Source organism: Lissotriton helveticus, chromosome 12 (genome assembly GCF_964261635.1).
Source record: "Lissotriton helveticus chromosome 12, aLisHel1.1, whole genome shotgun sequence".
In the NCBI taxonomy this organism is placed as follows: Eukaryota; Metazoa; Chordata; class Amphibia; order Caudata; family Salamandridae; genus Lissotriton; species Lissotriton helveticus.
In genome coordinates, this window is record NC_136073.1 from 700,156,196 (window position 1) to 700,177,383 (window position 21,188).

At 50.4% G+C, this 21,188-nt stretch overlaps 1 protein-coding gene across 7 annotated transcripts in view; it reads left to right on the forward strand.

Annotated features, from left to right (window-relative positions):
- The window catches only part of CNOT1 (CCR4-NOT transcription complex subunit 1), a 1,826,813-nt gene that overhangs the window by 1,581,300 nt on the left and 224,325 nt on the right, over window positions 1-21,188 (forward strand). For all 7 annotated transcript variants that reach the window (XM_078668607.1, XM_078668606.1, XM_078668608.1 and 4 more), the window contains one exon: window positions 5,203-5,376. In XM_078668607.1, the coding sequence (XP_078524733.1) occupies window positions 5,203-5,376 (174 nt within the window). The remainder of the gene's footprint in view (window positions 1-5,202; window positions 5,377-21,188) is intronic.

A 21,188-nucleotide genomic window follows, 5' to 3' on the forward strand; every position in this document is an offset into this window, starting at 1 on the left:
AAGGAGACCTGAAAGCAGAGGGGACAATGTTCACAGTCACTAGCCAGTGACTGGAGTGGAACGAGGAAGGAACCAGATGTCGTCGTCGCGATCAGATGAAGAGTGGACGCTTGACTCTGCAGCCACGTGGACCAGGAGGTGTCTTCGACTACCAGGATGGAGGCACGAGCTATCCCACGCAGGCTCGCGGTGTCGGATCCGGGATTGGACTCAACAGGCCTTGGCAAAGGCATCCCACGCGGTGAAGGGAAAAGACGTCTGGTGCGGACTAGGAGAGTCCGGGGTGCCCCTCTTTTGGAAGGGAGGAAGGGCCAGTCTGGAGCAACCAGACCAGCAGCAAAGATTCAAAGGTTCGTCGTCTGGGAGGCCACTAGCCAGCCGGCAAGTGACCAGACAACGCGTCGAGCAGCAACAAAGCAGAAGGGCCCCACGCAGATCTCGTGGATGCTGGAGGGCTGATCTTCGGTGCAGGGGCTGCTCGGGGTTGGGGCTTCTCAGTCACCAAAGCACTTGGTCGAGTTTACCTCAAAAGTCGTGCTGGAAGCGAAGTGCAGGTTCGTTCAAGATGGCCGGTCCCACGTGTCTCGTCGCACCCACGGATCTCAGCGGTGCTGCAGATGTGAGTTGAGGTTGGAGAGGTCTGGGAATCCGGGTCTCGTCGGGCTCTGAAGTCTGGATCCTCGAGTGAAGACGACAAAGTGAAGCCGCTGGACGCTTGATGGTGCCTGCAGTTGCAGGGTGGACACTCCTTGCCCACAAGGGAGATTTCTTCAGTCTTCTGTGTAGAAAGTCGAAGTCCAGGTGTATGCACAGGGCACCTTGTGTGCCCCCAGGCATGTCTCATTCCTTTCAGGCCTATCCTACCCAATACACAAAATCCTATCTGGGGTGCTGCTAGCAGGAAACCCTTTGTCCAAGCCTCCCTCGCTGGAAGGACTCCCAGCAGCAGGAGGTCAAACTTGTGTCTGTGGTGGCAGCATCCATTTTGTGATGCCAAGACTCGAGTTAACTTTAACCGGGGTTCATAGTTACATACATGTCGTGTCCCTCTAGAAGGGTGGAATGCTACCCCCGTCGCCAGAATTGGCGAGGGGGTAGTATTCCAATTCGTATGACACCTTACTCGACATGTTTTGATAATGTTATACCAGAGTTAGCATTTAACCGCGAGGTTGATAATGCACTTAAGAGTATATGGTATAGCGTTATCATGGAACAGCTATTAGGACTTGGTTCCGCAAGCTGCAGGCGGGCTCAGCTCATGCCAGAGCACCATCTCACATAATTCCAAGTACTCTGCCTTCAGGATTGATAAGGCCTGCTATAGGAGTGACTGATAGGAATATATGTGTCCATTTTAGGGTTAGATATAGGTATACTATATCTACAGCAAAGGGTGTTTACACCACCTTGCCCCAGCTGTCGTGCAGCCAGTTGTCAGTTTTAGATGGCCAGCCAGGGGTGGCATAATACATGCTTCAGCCCCTGGTAGGCCCTGGATACCTAAGGTACACTGTACAGGGACTGATAAGGTGGCCCAGTACCAATTGGTAAATGCACCTAAAATACACGGTTGTCAATTTAGAGAGAGAACAGCTAGGCTGTGGGTCTGATTAGCAGGCCCACAGCCAGGGAAAGTCGTAAACCAGTGAAGCAAAAAGCAAAAATCTGGGGTGACCATAGGATTGCAGACCCCACTCTCCTACAGCGTATCCCTCTCTAGCAAGGATAACAAGTGTACAAACTCTCCTAACAAAATTCAAACCTCAACACTCGCTACCAGCTCGAGTGTTCATGCAGCTCATAGGAATGATGGCATCTTGCATATTCGTAGTACCTCACGCAAGATTGCAAATTCGTCTACTTCAAGAGTGCCTAGCACGCCAATGGAACCAGGCTCAAGGTCAACTAACAGACCTAGTGTTGATAGACGGTCGGACTCATCGTTCTCTGCAATGGTGGAACACCAAAAACCTTTCCAAAGGGCAACCGTTTCTAGAGCCAGTTAGTCAAATAGTCTTGACAGCGGATGCATCGCTCTCCGGCTGGGGAGCCCACCTCCTGCATCTCACCATGCAAAGCAGGTGGACACCGCAACAAAAGCTGCTACACATCAACCACCTAGAGTAACTAGCTGTGTTTCTAGCCCTAAAAGCTTTTCAAACTCGTGTCGGGCAAAGCTGTCTTAGTCCGCACAGACAATGACAGCTATGTACTACATAAACAAAGAAGGAGGGACACACTCTCTGCAGCTATCTGTTAGCACAGCAGATATGGAGATGGGCTATACCACTAAAAATCTTCCTATTAGCCCAACACGTCCCAGGAGTACAAAACACTATGGCAGATCTGTTCAGTCGACAAACTCAGCAAATCCACAAATGGGAACTTCATCCTCAAGTTCTTCATCTGTTCTTTCAAATGTGGGGACAACCTCAAATGGACCTCTTTGCCACCCACGAAAACGCAAAATGCCCAAACATGCCGCCAGATACCCACACCCATTGTCCAAAGGCAATGCGATATGGATGAACTGGTCAAAACTATTTGTGTACGCTTTCCTCCTCTCCCACTACTTCCATTAGTGGTACGCAAACTACAGCAACATTCCCTAACACTCTTCCTAATCGCTCCAACTTGGGCCAGACAACCATGGTACACCACCCTGTTGCACATGTCTGTAGTACCACACCAAAAAATAAACCTATCTCCACCCCTATTAACGCAGAACCATGGATTGATCAGACACCCGGACCCAGCTCAGCTCAACCTAGCGATCTGGCTCCTGAGGTCATAGTTTGGTTACCTCAACCTTCCCCCAGAAGGTATGAACGTTATCAAAGAAGCTAGACGCCCCACCACTAGAGCATGTTACGTTGCTACGTTGAAAAGGTTTGTCATATACTGCCAGAACAACCAAATGATTCCTTTAGACGTGTCTATTCAACACATCATTGGATATTCATTGCACCTTCAAAAGTGTAACTTAGCCTACAGGTCTATCAGGTTACACCTTGCGGCCATTGCGGCATACTTGCAAAATAGACAACATCTATCTCTTTTTAGAGTGCCAGCTATTAAAGCTTTCATGGAAGGACTTAAAAGAATAATTCCTCCCAAGACACCACCTGCACCAGTGTGGAATCTAAATGTGGTTCTCACAAGGTTAATGGGACCTCCCTTCGAACCATTACATAAATGCGAATTGCAATTTCTAACCTGGAAAGTATCTTTCCTAGTAGCCATTACGTCTCAGAAGGGTTAGTGAACTACAAGCATTTACCATTCAGGAACCCTTTCTACAAATGCATCATAATAAAGTGGTTCTTCGTACTAATCCAAAATTCCTTCCAAAAGTAATTTCCCCTTTTCATCTAAATCAAACTGTTGAGCTGCCCGTATTTTTCTTGCATCCTCAAACAGTCGCAGAAAGAACTCTACACACTTTAGATGTTAAGAGAGCATTACTGTACTACATTGAAAGGACACAAACTTTTCGTAAGACAAAACAGCTTTTTGTGTCTTTCTCACCGCCACATAAAGGCAATCCCATTTCAAAGTCAGGGATCGCTAGGTGGATTGCTAAATGTATACAAATATGTTATCAAAAAGCCAAACTCACATTAACAATCCCACCAAAAGCCCATTCTACGAGGAAGATAGGGGCTTCAATGGCATTCTTAGGGAACATTCCCCTAGATGACATATGCAAAGCAAACAACCACATGGTCTACACCGCACACATTCACAAAGCATTACTGTGTAGATGTGCAAACTAAACAACAAGCCACTGTGGGCCAGGCTGTACTAAAGACTCTGTTTCAAACAACTGCAACGGATACTGGTGGTCGCCGCTAGGTGTGGGAACTGCTATGTAATCTATGCATAGTGTGCAATCTGCAGCCCCTATGCCTCGAACGGAAAATGCTACTTACCAGTATGCATCTGTTCTTGGCATGTAGAGCTGCAGAGTTGCACACGCCCACCCGCCTCCCCGGCTACCTTTATCTGTTCCAGTATTATCTTAATTAGATACATATCACATGGACATCACTATCTGTTATACAGCTCCATCACTTCCCTAATGGCGAAAAACAATCTGGGAATGGAGCCGATGACCATGCGCAGTATCATCCAAAGGAGGAGTCACCTATCCCGTGACTTCCAAAGACTTTTCTACAACAAAGCAAACTGCAAACATCCGGGCCCAACACTAGGTGGCAATCTATGCCTTGTGTGCAACTCTGCAGCTCTACATGCCAAGAACAGATGCATACTGGTAAGTAGCATTTTCCTTTTCATTGTTCCTCCACCTCCATTTAAGAGCTCAGTCAACATGCCATTATAGAACCCAAAGTTCCTGCTTGTATTACCATCCCCCAGAGCTGGAAGTGGGTACTTCTGGAGAGAAAAATACTGCATTGTTTGTCTGAAGATTTCAAGATTAAAGCTGTGTGTGCACGTGTGTGTGTGTGTGTGTGTATATGTGTGTGTACACACACACACACACCCCACTACCCACATACATACACACACACCCCCACCACCCCCACCACCCCCTTTGGTACAGAAGATTTTGACCATTGCTCTTCTGTGGGTCGTTTCCAGTTTCCTGTAGTGAAGCGCTTATGGTAAAAATGTACCTTTAATATCACTATCTTTGTGGTTTGAATTTGTTTTCGTTTAGGGCTTTAGGGTAAGAACAACTTGTGCATTCTCTAGCTATTACGGAGATTTATTATTTTCTTTTTGAGTTATAGAAAGGAGTGGAAGAGATTATTTCTGTATGTATTCCTAACAACATCATATGTCTTCTCAAATATGGCAGCAAATATACCTGATCTAAAAGATCAGTTCTTAAGTTGAATCACTTAACAAAATTGACTCTCCCAGTAGTACATTAGTTTTCAACATTTTTAAGTCTTACTACTCATTCTGTGCCCTCCTTGGGATTGCTAAAAATTCAGTGTGCTCTCTTTTTGCAAATGATTAATGAAGTGAGGCAGAGAGATTACATAATAAAGGTTTTAACCAGAGGGGCATCATTTTCTCATGTAGAAGATTCAATAGAGCAACTAAACACTGTATTTGTAATATGGTACCCCACGTACCTCAGTTCAAGAGATTAACATTATCAAATGCGTTCCACAAGGGATAACTAACTGGACTTCATATTTACTGTTTCAATTCTTGTCTTTATAGGGCACGCTTCGTGTGTTGCTTGTCTTGTTGCATGACTTTCCAGAATTTCTATGCGATTACCATTATGGCTTCTGCGATGTGATCCCTCCAAACTGCATCCAGCTGAGGAACTTAATACTGAGTGCCTTCCCACGCAATATGAGGCTTCCAGATCCTTTCACACCTAACCTAAAGGTAATTTGTAGTTTAATTTTATGTCAGACGTTGTACAGACTACTGGATCCTTTCAGTCCCAACCACTGATTACCTGTCTGCTTTATTCACACATTCTGTATGTGGAACTCATTGATGTAAGTCTGAAGGCTTGATCTTTGACTGGTTCTTGGGTAAAATTGAACTTGGATGGAATTCTAATTGGACAGTTAGTGAGGGGTAACCATGCCAAAAGGGTAAATTTCTACTTTAGTAGGAAAGTACCCTTTTGGCATGGATACCCCTCACGTTTTGCCTGCTTCTGATGCATCTTTGACTAAGTGTTCCCTGGGTTCCTGCCAAACAGGAACAAAGGGCCTATGTGCTTTTCCTAAACTGCATTGAGAACAAAACCCAATTGGCATCTCTGGGCACAGATCAGCCCCTGGTTAATGGTACCAAGGGCACTGTGGCCAGGGAAGGCATCTAAGGGCTGTAGCACTTATTGTGCCACCCTTGGAGGCCCAGCATCTTTACACACACACTGCCTTTGCAGGCTGCGTGTTTTGGTACAGAACAAAGTGAAGAGTCGACATGGCACACATCTTTGTGCCATGCCTACAAACCACTGCCTTGGCATAGGTCAGCCTCCCCTCTAGCAGGCTGCACTATACCAGTGGTGAGGGTAGAGGTGCTGAAGCCCTGTACCCCTACAGTGTCCAAGTCCATTCTTAGGCATTATAAGTGCAGTGCTGCCATTACGAGTATATGGTGCTGGCAGCTTGTCATTACGAACTCCACAGCACCATCCAGCCTACCTGTGCCCAGATTGCAGTGAGCAGAGTCCAGGAAGTGGTAAGGAGGCAGACTAGTGCTCTTCCCTAAAAAAGTTTAAAAAAACGATTTTACCTACCTGTGTTTGCATCATCTTATTTTTTCTTATTTTTTCTTTACCTGTCTTTGCCTGTGGTTGTTAGTTTAAAATTGTAGTTTTAACCTGCCAGTGATTACATAATTTATGCCATGTTTTTGTGTTTAAACTTGTGGTTTTTCCTGCCCGTGACTGCTTCCATTTAACCTGTTGAATTGTGGAATTTGCAGTCCAAACACTGTAGTTTTTCCCTCTCATTCCCCGTGACTATCTGTTTTTCCCTCCAAATGTATCCTTTGCTCTGTGCTAAGACCTGTATGTTAAGCAGTGCACCCCCAGCGACCATTTTCTGTTAACAAGTCAGTGAAACCAGCCCCCCTTTCCCCCTGAGACAGCAGTAATCTGCTGTAAGATGTTTAAACTGCGTTTGATAGGGTCTGTGCACTTTGTTTTTTAGGTCTCGCACCTGCGACGCATAGCGAAGCGATGTCCCAGCGAGACCTATAGTCGTCGAGTCTGCTTTCAAGGAGACAGGAGATGGGCACGCGCAGGCTGCAACTCAGATGGGATCGGTGAACGCGCACCATGTACACTCATGCGCTGTGCCCATCTCCTGTCTCCCTTGCAAGCCTCTGCAGTTACTTTCACTTTCCCTCCCCCCCTCCGATTGAGAAGGGCTCACCCACCTCACCGCCCCCCAGCACTCAGATCTGTCCCATCCGCAGGGGTCGCAGCTCTCCTTACCTGTGTAGGTCTCGCACGTCCGCGTCCTCCTGAGGCTCTGGCTCCCCCTCGGCTGCCCGGTGCCCCCCGCTCAACTCCTTGCTCCGCCAATAACTTTTTGCCCGCGTGCCCGTCTCGCACCCCAGCAGCCTCCAAGCGCAGGGGGCCGGGCCACTGACGTCAGCCGTGCGTTGAGAGAAGTTGGCCCGATATATAATGTTCACTATTCTAGGGAACACTCTGTATCAGTCCAAACAACCCTTATTGATGTTTGGTTGTAAGTCAACCTGATAGACCAGCTATCCTAGTAGCATGGACATGTGCAGTCTTTAGGCTAAACTCTAGAGGGCGTGTTAAGCCAGCTGTTTTACCATCACATTTACCCCTTGAACACCAAGTGAAAGGACACCACACAAGTTGTTATGAAAAATAAAGTATATTTATTTATAACAAGACTACCCTGGCTCTTTATGAGACAGGGAGCTAAGCACACAACAAAACTCTTAAGAAAATACTTTAAGTCGCACAATTTACACAAATGCCCGAGGGGCACCAAAAAGCATATACTACAAAAGTGAAATGCGAAATACTAGCGGGTAAGTAACTATTCTCATAGGCTTTAGGATCGCTAGGACGGGACTACTGAACCTTTAGATTACAAGCAGGAGGCCTAGGGACGTCGTGTGCAGAGTGGGAACTCTCACGCGTAAGGCGGGAAAAAGTCTATGGAGGCTAGTAAAAGCAAAGTTAGTGTTTTCGGGCGAACCCTACTAGGTAGGTCAAAAACGAAAGTGGGTCTAGACACTTAGAGAGTTGGTCTACGCTGGAGCACCGGAGTACTCTGTTTACCTAGCCCAGGGGCTGCGGCTGCATAGGGTTCAAATGTCGTCGGGTTTCTTCGTTGATGAACCAGGAGCCTGAAGGAAGAAGTTGCTGGCAGGCGACCAGTGAAGAAGTTCGTGGGGATCCAAGCCTGGATCGGGGAAGAAGACCTGTAAGCAGAGGGGACCAAGTTCTGAATCACTAGCCAGTGATTTAGGTGGGCACCAGAGTGGCACCGGACGAAGTCACCTCGACCAGGTGAGTGGGCGCTGCTGGGCTCTGCAGTCTCTTGGACCAGGAGGCGTTGTCGGCGACCAGGATGGAGGTGCGAGCTGTCCCACGAAGATATCTGCTGTCGACGTTGCTGGACCCAGGATTGGGCCAACAAGTCTTGGCAAATGCAAGCCCACGCGGTGGACTTAAAATGGCGTCTGGAGTGGACCAGGAGGGCCGGGGTGCTCCTCTGTTGGAGGGGAGCAAGGGCCAGTCTGGAGCAACCAGACCAGCGGTGTTTGTCGTTAGAGGGCCACTAGCCAACGGGCAAGTGACCTGGACAACGCGGTGAGCAGCAAAGAGCAGAAGGGCCCCACGCAGATCTCGTGGATGCAAGGGGGCTGAACTTCGGTGCTGGAGCTGCTCAGGGTTGGGGCTTCTTACCCCAAAGCACTCAGTCGAGGGTCACTCGGTGGTCGTGCTGGGCAAGCGTCGTGCAGTCTTGAAGATGGCCGGTCCCTCGAGGTCTCGTCACACCCACGGGTCTCAGCTGGGCTGAAGATGCAGGTAGAGGTCAGAGGTGCCAGGGAAGCCGGTTCTCGTCGAGCTGGGCAGTCTTGATCCGGAGGAGAGACTTACAGCAGACCGCGATGCTTGGATGGTGCCTGCTGCTGCAGGGTGACTACTCCTTAGTCACAAGGGAGAAATCTTGAGAAGAGTCTTGAGTTCCTTTCGTGGAAAGTCGGTTCAGGATTCAAAGATGATCTAATTTGGAAGGGGGCCTGCTCCTACCTTTATCCTGCAAAAGGGGGCTGGCACGCGACTAAGTCCTGCCCTATGGGTGGGACTAGGAAGGGGGGTGGTTACACCCCTCTCCCATGCCGGGCTTTCCCCAGCTCAGGGGCTGGTGTGCCCCTGGAACTGGTTCAAGCCGGCATATGCACAGTGAGCACCGGGGTGCCACTTGTAGTCACCTTCCTCTAAAGCCCTGCCTACCTAGGATACACAAAATCCTGTCTGGGACGGTGCTGGCACCGCCCCTGGCAGGAAACCCTTTGTCCTTGCCTCTCGCGCTGGGAGGACTCCCAGCAGCAGGAGGGCAGACTTGTGTCTCGGTGGCAGCATCCATCTTGTGGAGCTGAGGCTATGTCTGACTTCAACCGGGGTTACAGGTTACCAACATGTCGTGTCCCTCTAGAAGGGTGGAATGCTAACCCCGTCGCCAGAATTGGCGAGGGGTTAGTATTCCAATTCGTATGACACCTTACTCGACATGTTTTGATAATGCTATGCCAAAGTTAGCATTTGACCGCGAGGTTCATAATGCACTTAAGAGTATATGGTATAGCGTTATCATGAAACGGCTATTAGGACTTGGTTCAGCAAGCTGCAAACGGGCTCGGCTCATGCCAGAGCACCATCTCACATAATTCCAAGCGCTCTGCCTTCAGGATTGATAAGGCCTGCCATAGGAGTGACTGATAGGAAAATATGTGTCCATTTTAGGGTTAGATATAGGAATACTATATCTAAAGCAAAGGGTGATTACACCACCTTGCCCCATCTGTCGTGCAGCCAGTTGTGTCAGATTTGGGTGGCCAGCCAGGGGTGGCATAATACATGCTGCAGCCCCTGGTAGGCCCTGGGTACACCAATGCCCTGGATACCTAAGGTATGCTGTACAGGGACTGATAAGGTGGCCCAGTACCAATTGGATATGTACCTAGGGTACATGGAGTCCATTTTAACAGGGAGAGCAGGAAGCCTGGGGTCCTGAATAGCAGGATCCCAGGCCAACTAAGTCAAAAAACAGCAAAACACCAGGAACAAAGTTGGGGTAACCATAGTCAGATATCCCCCTTCCTACAGCTTCCAGCACGACTTTTGAGGTAAACTCGACCAATTGCTTTGGGGATTGAGAAGCCCCAGCCCCGAGCAGCCCCTGCACCAAAGATCAGCCCTCCAGCTTCCACAAGATCTGCGTTGGGCCCTTCTGCTTGTTTGCTGCTAGACGCGTTGTCTGGTCACTTGCCGGCTGGCTAGTGGCCTCCTAGACCACGATCTTTGAAAACTACACTGCTGGTCTGGTTGCTCCAGACTGGCCCTTGCTCCCTTCCAAAAGAGGAGCACCCTGGACCCTCCTGGTCCACTCCAGATGCCGTTTCCACTCACCGCGTGGGTTGCCTTTCCAAGGCCTGTTGATTCCAAATCCGGAACAGACACCGCCGACAGCGAGAGCCTGCGTGGGACAGCTCGTGCCTCCATCCTGGTCGTCGAAGACACATCCTGGTCCACGTGGCTGCAGAGTCAAGCGTCCACTTTACCTGATCGCGACGACGACATCTGGTTCCCTCCTGGTTCCACTCCAGTCACTGGCTAGTGACTTTGAACATTGTCCCCTCTGCTTTCAGGTCCTCAGCATCTCTGATTCACCCTTGGATCACACCGGACATCTTCCTCCTGGTCGCCTGCAGCATCTTTTCTTTCAAGCTCCATAGACTTCAACGCCGGAACCCGACACGACTTTGCACCTATGCACCCGCAGCCCGTGGGTGAGGTAACAAGAGCATTTCGGTGCTCAAGGGTAGATTGACTCTCCTAGTGTCCAGTTCCACAGTCGTTTTAGTCCTAACTAGTCAGGATTGTCCGTACTCACCTTTATTTTTTTAACTGTACTGTCCATAGACGTTGTTACGCATCTCGCGTGTGAGTTCACACTATGCAAATGCGTCCCGTGGGCCTCCTATTACTTCCCTAAAGTTAGGATAGCGTAGTCCCAGCGATCTTACAGCCTCTGGACAGCTCCATTCCTTCTATCGATTTCCTTATACCATGTACTTAGTATATGATTTGCCGTGCCCCTTGGGCACCATTGTAATTTTGTGCAACTTATCGTATTTTCCGTAAGAGATTATGTGCTTAGCCCTCTGACCTCATAAAGAGTTCAGAGGTGTTGTTATTAATAAATATACTGTTTATTTTCATAACAACCTGTGTGGTGTGCTTTCATCTGGTATTCAAGGGGTTATATTGTGGTAAAACAGCTGGCTTCACATGCCAAAAGAGTTTAGCCTAAGACTGCTTTGTCCATGCTACCATTAGCATAGCTGGTCTATAAGGTTGACTTACAACCGATCACCATAAGGGTTGTTTGGACTGATACAAGGTGATCACTAGAACTAGTGAGCATCATATATCAGGCCAACTTCTCACATAGATCTACTGGCGATTCATCTGCCAGGGAAGGACAACGTGGAAGCGGACTGGCTCAGCAGACAGACATCAGCTTCACACGAATGGGAGCTCAATGGCCAAGAGACAAAGAGACTGTTCGACAGGTGGGGAACACCATCGATAGAGCTGTTTGCAACACGCCAGAATGCAAAATGCCAGCACTTCCCATCCAGGCAACCAGGGGAAGGGTCACTGGGGAATGCCCTATGGATAAGCTGGTCAAAGACACTTGCTTGCGCTTTTCCGCCGATCCCCCTGATACACAAGGTACTCAGCAAGTGCAGAACGAGCAACATGACCCTGATACTGGTGGCACCACAGTGGGCCAGACAAACCTGGTAATCGCAGATTATGGAGATGAGAGTGCACCACACAGATTTGGGAGAAGGAAAGACCTACTCTCCATGCAAAACGGAGAGGTCCTGCATCCAGAGCCGGAAAGCCTCAGCCTGGCTCCTGAGGACATAGAGTTCGCCCACCTTAAATTACTTGAGAGCACCCTAAAGGTACTTCGAGAGGCAAGAAGACCTAGCATGCGGAAGTGCTACGTGGCCAAATGGAAGAGGTTCACACTATGGTGCAGAAAGGAAAAACTGCACAACAAGATGACAAGAGACTCAACAGTGCTTAGATACCTCACGCACCTGCTCAAGGCTAATCTGAGCTCATCCTCGCTAAGGGTGCACCTGGCAGCCATAGTCGCTTACACTAGAGGAGAGACGGGGAAAAGCTTCTTTACTTCACAAATTGTAAAAAGATTCTTGGAAGGTGCAAAGAGGATCGCACCGCCAAAGAGGTTACCAGCACCAGCGAGGAACCTCAACCTAGTACTGACGGAACTCATGAAAGCTCCCTTTGAACCGATCCATAAAGCCTCCCTACAAATGGGGAGAGGGGTTGGCCTACCGGCTAAGGCGCTCGACCTCAGACCTGGGGATCTGGGTTCGAGTCTCGGTAACGACGCCAAAAACCTCCTGTGATTCTGGGCAAATCACTTAATCTCCCCGTGCCTAAAAAAATGAAAGTGTGTCCTCATGTAACGTAACTGGTGCTATGTAAAGCGCTCTGATACCTGATTCGGTTCGGGTCTAGTTCGCGCTATATAAAAAAAAAAACTGCAAAATGCTAACTTTGAAAACAGCTTTCCTGGTGGCAATCACCTAGCTGCGCAGTGTGAGCGAGCTACAGGCGTTAACGCTACAAGAACCCTACATACAAATTCACAACGATAGGGTGGTGATGAGAACGGACCCACACTTTATGCCAAAGGTGGTGTCTAAGTTCCACATCAACCAAACTATTCAAATACCTAGTTTCTTCCAGAAACCAATGACAAACGCAGAAAGGGCACTGCACACTCTGGACGCCAGACGAGCAGTCATGCACTACATAGAGAGAACTAAGGATCACAGAAAAACGAAACAATTTTTTGTGTCATTCGCAGACAGTTTCATGGGAAAAGCAGTTACTAAGGGGACAATTGCACGACGGATCGCGCAAGCAATACAATTCTGCCACAAACAAGCTGGGCAAGAACTGGCAGAGGGGCCGCGGGCCCATTCAACCAGGAAAAAGGGACAACAATAGCCTTACTGGCTAACACTCCCATTCAGGACATATGCCTGGCGGCAACATGGGCTTCAGTGCACAGGTTCACTAAACACTACTGTGTGGACATACAAATGAACAAAGAAGCACAATTAGGACAGAAGGTGCTTCAACACATATTCAAAAATCAAGGCTCATCTTCCACCCAGCCGCCACAATGATAACAAACCGCTACAATGATAACAAACCGCTACAAAGTCTATGCACAGCATAGTGAATCCAGAAAGATTCACGCTGCACAACGAATAGTTTCTTACCTGTTGGTGTAGTTTTGCAGCTTGAAGATCTTTCTGGATTCACTAGCGAACCCACCCACCTCCGCCAGAAAGATGAGACTGGAGTAAGAGGTGGTAAAAACGGGGCAAAAGACGTCAACAGACTTTTGAAGAAAAAAGCGGTGAAACAAATATTCAAACATTGCCATACTATTCAGAAACAAACCACAAACGGGGGAAAAAAAAGAATCCGAAGATGGCGCCTAAGGGTGGGACCTTCCGCAGGAAGCATGCTGACGTCACAGGAAGAAAAACCACAGGTGGTGATGGACGGAGGGTTGACAATACAAACAGTCACCCCCAGTCAACTCATCTGGGTTTAATCCATCACCGTTCTTTAGCTCACTCCGCCACCCCAGTTCAGACATGGCCATATGCAAATCAGTCTGACCCTGTGCCTCATGGGAACAGTCCAGCCCGAACTGCCAAGCCATGTCTTCCCTGGACCGGAATCAAGCTTCCCAGGACCGGTTTCTGGCATTACAGCCGTCTTCAGCCGGGCTTGCTTGACTCCAGTGGCAAAGTGAGCAAGGGACTCACGTCTGAGCATACTCTGCCAACTTAGGGCAAACAAAGAAAAACCACGTCACAGGAAGGACACCAAAAGGTGGGACGTCGACGCCCACCTGGGCTACGAAAAAAGAGAGAAGAAAAGACTACGATTCCGGACCCAGCCACTAGACCGCGGAATAATGCACAGCATAGTGAATCCAGAAAGATCTTCAAGCTGCAAAACTACACCGACAGGTAAGAAACTATTCGTTATCGTTACTTTTTCTTACTCCGTGCTGGATCCTGGATTCAGCACTGGGACATTTCCTGAAAACAGATGAGAAAATGTGTTTTGGTTATTCGGCTGACTATTAAGGAATATTTGCAGTTTTCAAAAGTTGACAAACTTTTTGGGAGAAAGTGTCAAACGTTATCCTATGAGGAAAAATGTGGTATCTGTTTCATGGTAAGTAATCGGTCTTTTGAGTTGTGGTTCTGGGGTTAGACTCTGGGGTCTCCCAGGGTCAGTGATGCACTGTTGCATCCTCAGCGGCACTCGGGCGGCCGGGTGCACAGTGTTGAGGCCCACTGTTATCCATTGGGTGATAGGGGGACTCCAGTTAGTGGCTGCTGGCAAGCAGGCCACAGGGTTGTGGGAGCCAAGCTCCTAGGGTTATGCTCAAGGCATGTTGGGGATTAAGTTAGCACCAAAGGGGCACCCTCAGCGGCGCTAGGGCAGCCAGATACAGGGTGGAGTTTTGATGTCGGGTGCCCTGTTGATTTCAATGGGATTTCTCCGGGACAAAGAAACACTGCAGGCTCGGTGATGAGCATCTTCCAGGAGTGACCACCATTTCGAGGGGTAAGTTGGTATGTAGAGGGATTGTTAGGCACTGCTGGGTTGGGCACACAAGGCCGTGGGGCGTCTGGTGCAAGGTTGCCTTTGGACGTCGGATTTTCTTACCCGCTCAGGTCGCGGTAGGCCCTCTGGATTGAGGCTGCAGGCATTGTCCAGAGGCTTGAGGAAGGCATGAGGTCGCCGTATCTCGGGTCAGGATCGCCAGGGAGACAGCCTCGTGGTGTTTGTTCACTCAAACACGGGCCGAGCTCGGCGGGTACAGTGTGTGCTGGATTGCACCTGAAGCTGCAGTTCAAACACGTCCCCCTGTTCACGGGAGAAACAGCTTGGGAAGTGAATGCAGGCAGGTCTTCTGGGTTAGTGAGCTTTCTGGCCGCTGGCCACGCCGGGATTTTGCAGGAGCAGGTTCGAGGGGAGACAGGCCTGTAGGGCTCGGGCCAAGTCAGTGGGCGTCGTCCTCTTGTTGTCTCTGCACGGCTTCTCGTCCTTCTTTTCTTGTTGATGCTGGATCTGAGGAAGGAAGGTTCAGGGTTCCCCTAAATACTAAATTCTGATAGATACATCTGCCGTGTGGATTCCTCACCTTGTGAATATCCCCCTTGCGTCAGCAACATTCGGAAATTCTTTTGTAGCTTCGCGCCGACGTGGATCCGGACGTCACAGAGGCACGGCATCGCACGCGACCCCGCTGACGTCACCGGCGCCTATAACAGGCCCACGCCGGCGTGATGACATCAGTTCCCTTTTTTCCGCGTCATCGACGCTAACGGTTTTCAGGGATCGTGTAGTAGCTTACAGTAACTGTTACTATTTCCTTATATTTGTGTCTTTGTTCATTCTCTTCGGAATGTCGTCGAAGAAGACTGGATTTTAAGCCAGCGGTGAATGTGGCAAGACCATGTCAATCACCGACCCTCATGAGTGTTGTGTCTGGTGTTTGAGCTCCGACCATGATGTCGAGGACTGTTCCTGCTGCAAGAAGATGACTCCGAAGGCCTTGAGAGAGAGGGAGACAAAGTTCCTTGTGGCGAAACTCAAGAGCAAGAAAGCCAAGAAGTCATCGAAATCTCGATCTCGCCGAGTCATCGAGGAAGAAGCACAGTGTAGGAGAGTAGGGTCTGCAATCCTATGATCACCCAGATTTTTGCTTTTTGCTGCACTGGTTTACGACTTTCCCTGGCTGTGGGCCTGCTAATCAGACCCACAGCCTAGCTGTTCTCTCTATCCAAATTGTACTCAGGTACTGAATTGGCACTGGGCCCTCTCCAAGTCCCTGTACCCAGGGCTGAGGTGTACCCAGAAGTCTCCCAGGGGCTGAAGCATGTATTATGCCACCCCTGGGCTGACTAACTAAACTGACACAACTGGCTGCACGACAGCTGGGGCAAGGTGGTGTACTCACCCTTTGCTGTAGATATAGTATACCTATATCTAACCCTAAAATGGACACACAGATATCCTATCAGTCACTCCTATGGCAGGCCTTAACAATCCTGAAGGCAGAGTGCTTGGAATCGTGTGAGATGGTGCTCTGGCATGAGCTGAGCCTGTCTGCGGCTTTCGGGATCCATCCCTTGGCCGTTTCCATGATATAGCATACCATATACTCTTAAGTGCATTATAATCCTCGCGGTTATATGCCAACTCTGGTATCGCTTTATCAAAACATGTCGAGTAAGGTGTCATACGAATTGGAATACTAACCCCTCGCCAATTCTGGCGACGGGGTTAGCATTCCACCCTTCTAGAGGGACACGACATGTATGTAACCCCTAACCCCGGTTAAAGTCAAACAGAGCCTCAGCTCCACAAAATGGATGCTGCCACCGAGACACAAGTCTGCCCTCCTGCTGCTGGGAGTCCTCCCAGAGCAGGAGATAAGGACAAAGGGTTTCCTGCCAGGGGCGGTGCCAGCACCGTCCCAGACAGGGTTTTGTGTATTGTAGGAAGGCAGGGCTTTAGAGGAAGGTGACTGCACGTGGCACCCCGGTGCTCCCTGTGCATAGGCTGGCTGGAACCAGTTCCAGGGTCACTCCAGACCCTGTGCTGGGGAAAAGCCCACCAAGGAAGTGGGTGTAACCACCCCCCTCCTAGTCCCACCCCTAGGGCAGGACTTAGTCGCGTGCCAGCCCCTTTTTACAGGATAAAGGTAGGAACTGGCCCCCTTCCAAAGCAGATCATCTTTGAATCCTGAAACTACTTTCCACGAAAGGAACTCGAGACTTCTTCCTAAGATTTCTCCCTTGTGACTAAGGAGTAGTCACCCTGCATCCGCAGGCACCATCTTAAGAACACTGCGGTCTGCTGCAAGTCTCTCCTCCGGATCAAGACTGCCCAGCTCGACGAGAACCGGCTTCCCTGGCACCTCTGACCTCTACCTACATCATCAGTCACGCTGAGATTCGTGGGTGTGACGAGACCTCGAGGGACCGGCCATCTTCAAGACTGCACGACTTCTGCACAGCAAGCCCGCCGAGTAATTTCCTGGTGAGTGCTTTGGGGTCCGAGAAGCCCCGACCCTGAGCAGCTCCAGCACCGAAGAGTAGCCCTCCAGCATCTCCACGATCGGCGTGGGGCCCTTCTGCTTTTTGCTGCTCACCGCGTTGTTTGGCTACTAGCCCGCTGGCTTGTGGCCTCCTGAACGACGCCCGACGACATCACTGCTGCTAGTCTGGTTGCTCCAGACTGGCCCTTGCTCCCTTCCAGAAGAGGAGCACTCCGGACCCTCCTGGTCCACTCAAGACGCCATTTTGAGTCCACCGCGTGGGCTTGAATTAGCCAAGGCTTGTTGCCCAATCCTGGGTAACTTCGACGCCGACAGCTTCATCCATCGTGGGACAGCTCGCCTCTCCACCCTGGTCGCCGACAACGCCTCCTGGTCCGTGGGATCTGCAGAGCCAGCGTCGCCCACTCACCTAGTCGAGGTGACTTCGCCCGGTGCCATCCTGGTGCCCACTTAATCACTGGCTAGTGATTCAAGAACTTGGTCCCCTCTGCTTTCAGGTTTTCTTCTTCCTTGATCCAGGCTTGGATCCATCGAACTTTCCTTCACTGGTCGCCTGCCAGCAACTTCCTTCTTCCAGGCTCCTGGTCCGGCAACGAGATTCCCGACGTCTTTTCAGACCTATGCAGCTGCAGCCCCTGGGCTAGGTAACTTCGGCACTTCGGTGCCCCAGCATAGCCTCACTATCCTAGGGTCAGGATCCACTGTCGTTTTCTTCCTACCAGGTCGGGTTCGCCCGTGAACACTAACTTTGCCTTTACTAGCTTCCATAGACTTTGTCCCGCATCCCGCGTGAGAGTGCACACTCTGCACCCGAGTCCCCTAGGTCTCCTAGAAGTAATCTAACGATTCTATAGTCAAGTCCTAGCGATTCCAAAGCCTATTAGTACTGTACTTACCTGCTAGTAATTTCGCATTCCACTTTTAAAGTATATGGTTTTTCGTGCCCCTCGGGCATTTGTGTATAACGTGCTAACTTAAGTATTTTCGTAAGAGTTTTGTTGTGTGCTTAGCACCCTGTCCTCATAAAGAGTACAGGGCTGTTGTGATTCTAATAAATACACTGTTTATTTTCATAACACTTGTGTGGTGTCCTTTCACTGGGTGTTCAAGGGGTAATGTGATGGTAAAACAGCTGGCTTAACACGCCCTCTAGAGTCTTAGCCTTAGACTGCTCGTATCCATGCTACTAGGATAGCTGGTCTATAAGATTGACTTACAACCAATCATCAATAAGGGTTGTTTGGACTGATATATAGTGATCACTAGAATAGTGAACACTGCACATCAGGCCAACTTCTCACACACAGGAAGAGGACCCATGAGTCACGTCATCGCTCTGGGAAGGACTCTGGCTCAAGACCGAAGTCCCAGGTCAAACTCATGGGTAAAGAAGTGGAGGTTTCGGAGTCTGAACACGAAGAGGCTTCGCATCCGGATTCTCCCGAACCTCAAGAACAGGTCCATTCTCCGATGCCAACCAATCCTTCTGGTCAGGAGGATGAAGGTGAGGAGCAGGGGGCTGGTGGAGCCGAAGTTCCGGCACCTGATGGTTCATCGACTCCGGTTCCGGCGCCCGAAGAAGAGGTCGACGTCGTATCGACTCCGCCTCCCCGGGAACATCCAAGAGGTCCATATCCTGAGTTTCCGACTCCAGGTCAGGATCCTACCCAGTTCCTGAACGCCATGTTTGGTGTATATTCAAGAGCGATGTTCCCGTCTGGTGCACCTGTTGGTCCCACGGGTCCTATGGCTTTTAACTTAGGGGTTCCACAGGCTTATGCCCCTGCACCCTTCATGCCTTTTATGCCGGCTCTACCACCGCATTGGCATTTTCCGACACCACCTGTGTCGCCGAAGCGCACGACGCCGGCTCCATCGACGCCGATCCCATCGACGCCGATACCCGCGACTCCGAGGCAAGATTCTGTCCGACCTCGTGTCGAGAGACCTCGTCCGACTTCGGGTTCGACGCCGGCAACGACCCCGTCGGAGTCGGTTCCGAATCCTTTGACTTCGGTTGGGAAAGAAAGGTCTCGGAGGAAGGCCCAGAGACTTCTAGAAGAGGAGAAATATGGGTATTCTGATACTGAAGAAGGGGATGTAGGAAGGTAGATCCCTGACTATGGTTGCCCCCAACTTTTTGCCTGGTGTTTTGCTGGTTTTCTGACTTAGTTGACCTGGGGCCCTGCTATTCAGGACCCCAGGCCTACTGCTCTCTCTGTAAAATGGATTCCATGTACCCTAGGTACATATCTAATTGGAAACTGAGTCACCTTATCAGTCCCTGTACAGTGTACCTTAGGTACCCAGGGCATAGGTGTACCCAGGGCCTACCAGGGGCTCCAGCATGTATTATGCCACCCCTGGGCTGACTAACTAAATCAGACACAACTGGCTGCTTGACAGCTGGGGCAGAGTGGTGTACTCACCCTCTGCTGTAGATATAGTATACCTATATCTAAACCTAAAATGGGCACACAGATCTCCTATCAGTCACTCCTATGGCAGGCCTTAACAATCCTGAAGGCAGAGTGCTTGGAATCGTGTGAGATGGTGCTCTGGCATGAGTTGAGCCTGTCTGCGGCTTTCGGGATCCATCCCTTAGCCGTTTCCATGATATCGCATACCATATACTCTTAAGTGCATTATAATCCTCGCGGTTATGTGCCAACTCTGGTATCGCTTTATCAAAACATGTCGAGTAAGGTGTCATACGAATTGGAATACTAACCCCTTGCCAATTCTGGCGACGGGGTTAGCATTCCACCCTTCTAGAGGGACACGACATGTATGTAACCTGTAACCCCGGTTAAAGTCCGACAGAGCCTTAGCTCCACAAAATGGATGCTGCCACCGAGACACAAGTCTGCCCTCCTGCTGCTGGGAGTCCTCCCAGCCCAGGAGGCAAGGACAAAGGGTTTCCTGCCAGGGGCGGTGCCAGCACCGTCCCAGACAGGATTTTGTGTATTCTAGGTAGGCAGGGCTTTAGAGGAAGGTGACTGCAAGTGGCACCCCGGTGCTCACTGTGCATAGGCCGGCTGAAACCAGTTCCAGGGGCACTCCAGCCCCTGGCCTGGGGAAAGCCCGTCAAAGGAGAGGGGTGTAACCACCCCCCTCCTAGTCCCACCCATAGGGCAGGACTTAGTCGCGTGCCAGCCCCTTTTTGCAGGATAAAGGTAGGACCTGGCCCCCTTCCAAATTAGATCATCTTTGAATCCTGAAACTACTTTCCACGAAAGGAACTCAAGACTTCTTCCCAAGATTCTCCCTTGTGACTAAGGAGTAGTCACCCTGCAGCAGCAGGCACCAACCAAGCATCGCGGTTTGTTGCCAGTCTCTCCTTCGGATCAAGACTGCTCCAGCACGACGAGAACCGGCTTCCCTGGCACCTCTGACCTCAACCTACATCATCAGCCCAGCTGTGATCCGTGGGTGCGACGAGACCTCGAGGGACCGGCCATCTTCAGAACTGCACGACGCTTGTCCAGCACGACCACCGAGTGACCCTCGACCGAGTGCTTTGGGGTAAGAGAAGCCCCGACCCTGAGCAGCTCCAGCACCGAAGTTCAGCCCCCCTGCATCCACGAGATCTGCGTGGGGCCCTTCTGCTCTGTGCTGCCAACCGCGTTGTCCAGGTCACTTGCCCGTTGGCTAGTGACCCCTTCACGAGGCTCCACGACGACAACTACTGCTGGTCTGGTTGCTCCAGACTAGCCCTTGCTCCCCTCCAAAAGAGGAGCACCCTGGACCCTCCTGGTCCACTCAAGACGCCATTTTAGGTCCACCGCGTGGGCCTTGCATTTGCCAAGACTTGTTGCCCAAACCTGGGTCCAGCGACGTCGACAGCAAGAACCTTCGTGGGACAGCTCGCACCTCCATCCTGGTCGCCGACAACGCCTCCTGGTCCGAGAGACTGCAGAGCCCAGCAGCGCCCACTCACCTGGCTGAGGTGACTTCGTCCGGTGCCATCCTGGTGCCCACCTAAATCACTGGCTAGTGATTCAGAACTTGGTCCCCTCTGCTTACAGGTTTCTTCTTCCCTGATCCAGGCTTGGATCACCACGAACTTCTTCACTGGTCGCCTGCCAGCAACTTCTTTCTTCAGGCTCCTGGATCTTCAACAAGGGTTTCCGACGCAACTTCAACCCTATGCAGCCGCAGCCCCTGGGCTAGGTAACCGGAGTACTCCGGTGCTCCAGCATAGTCCAACACCCTAAGTGTTCGGATCCACTCCTGTTTTTGACCCACCTA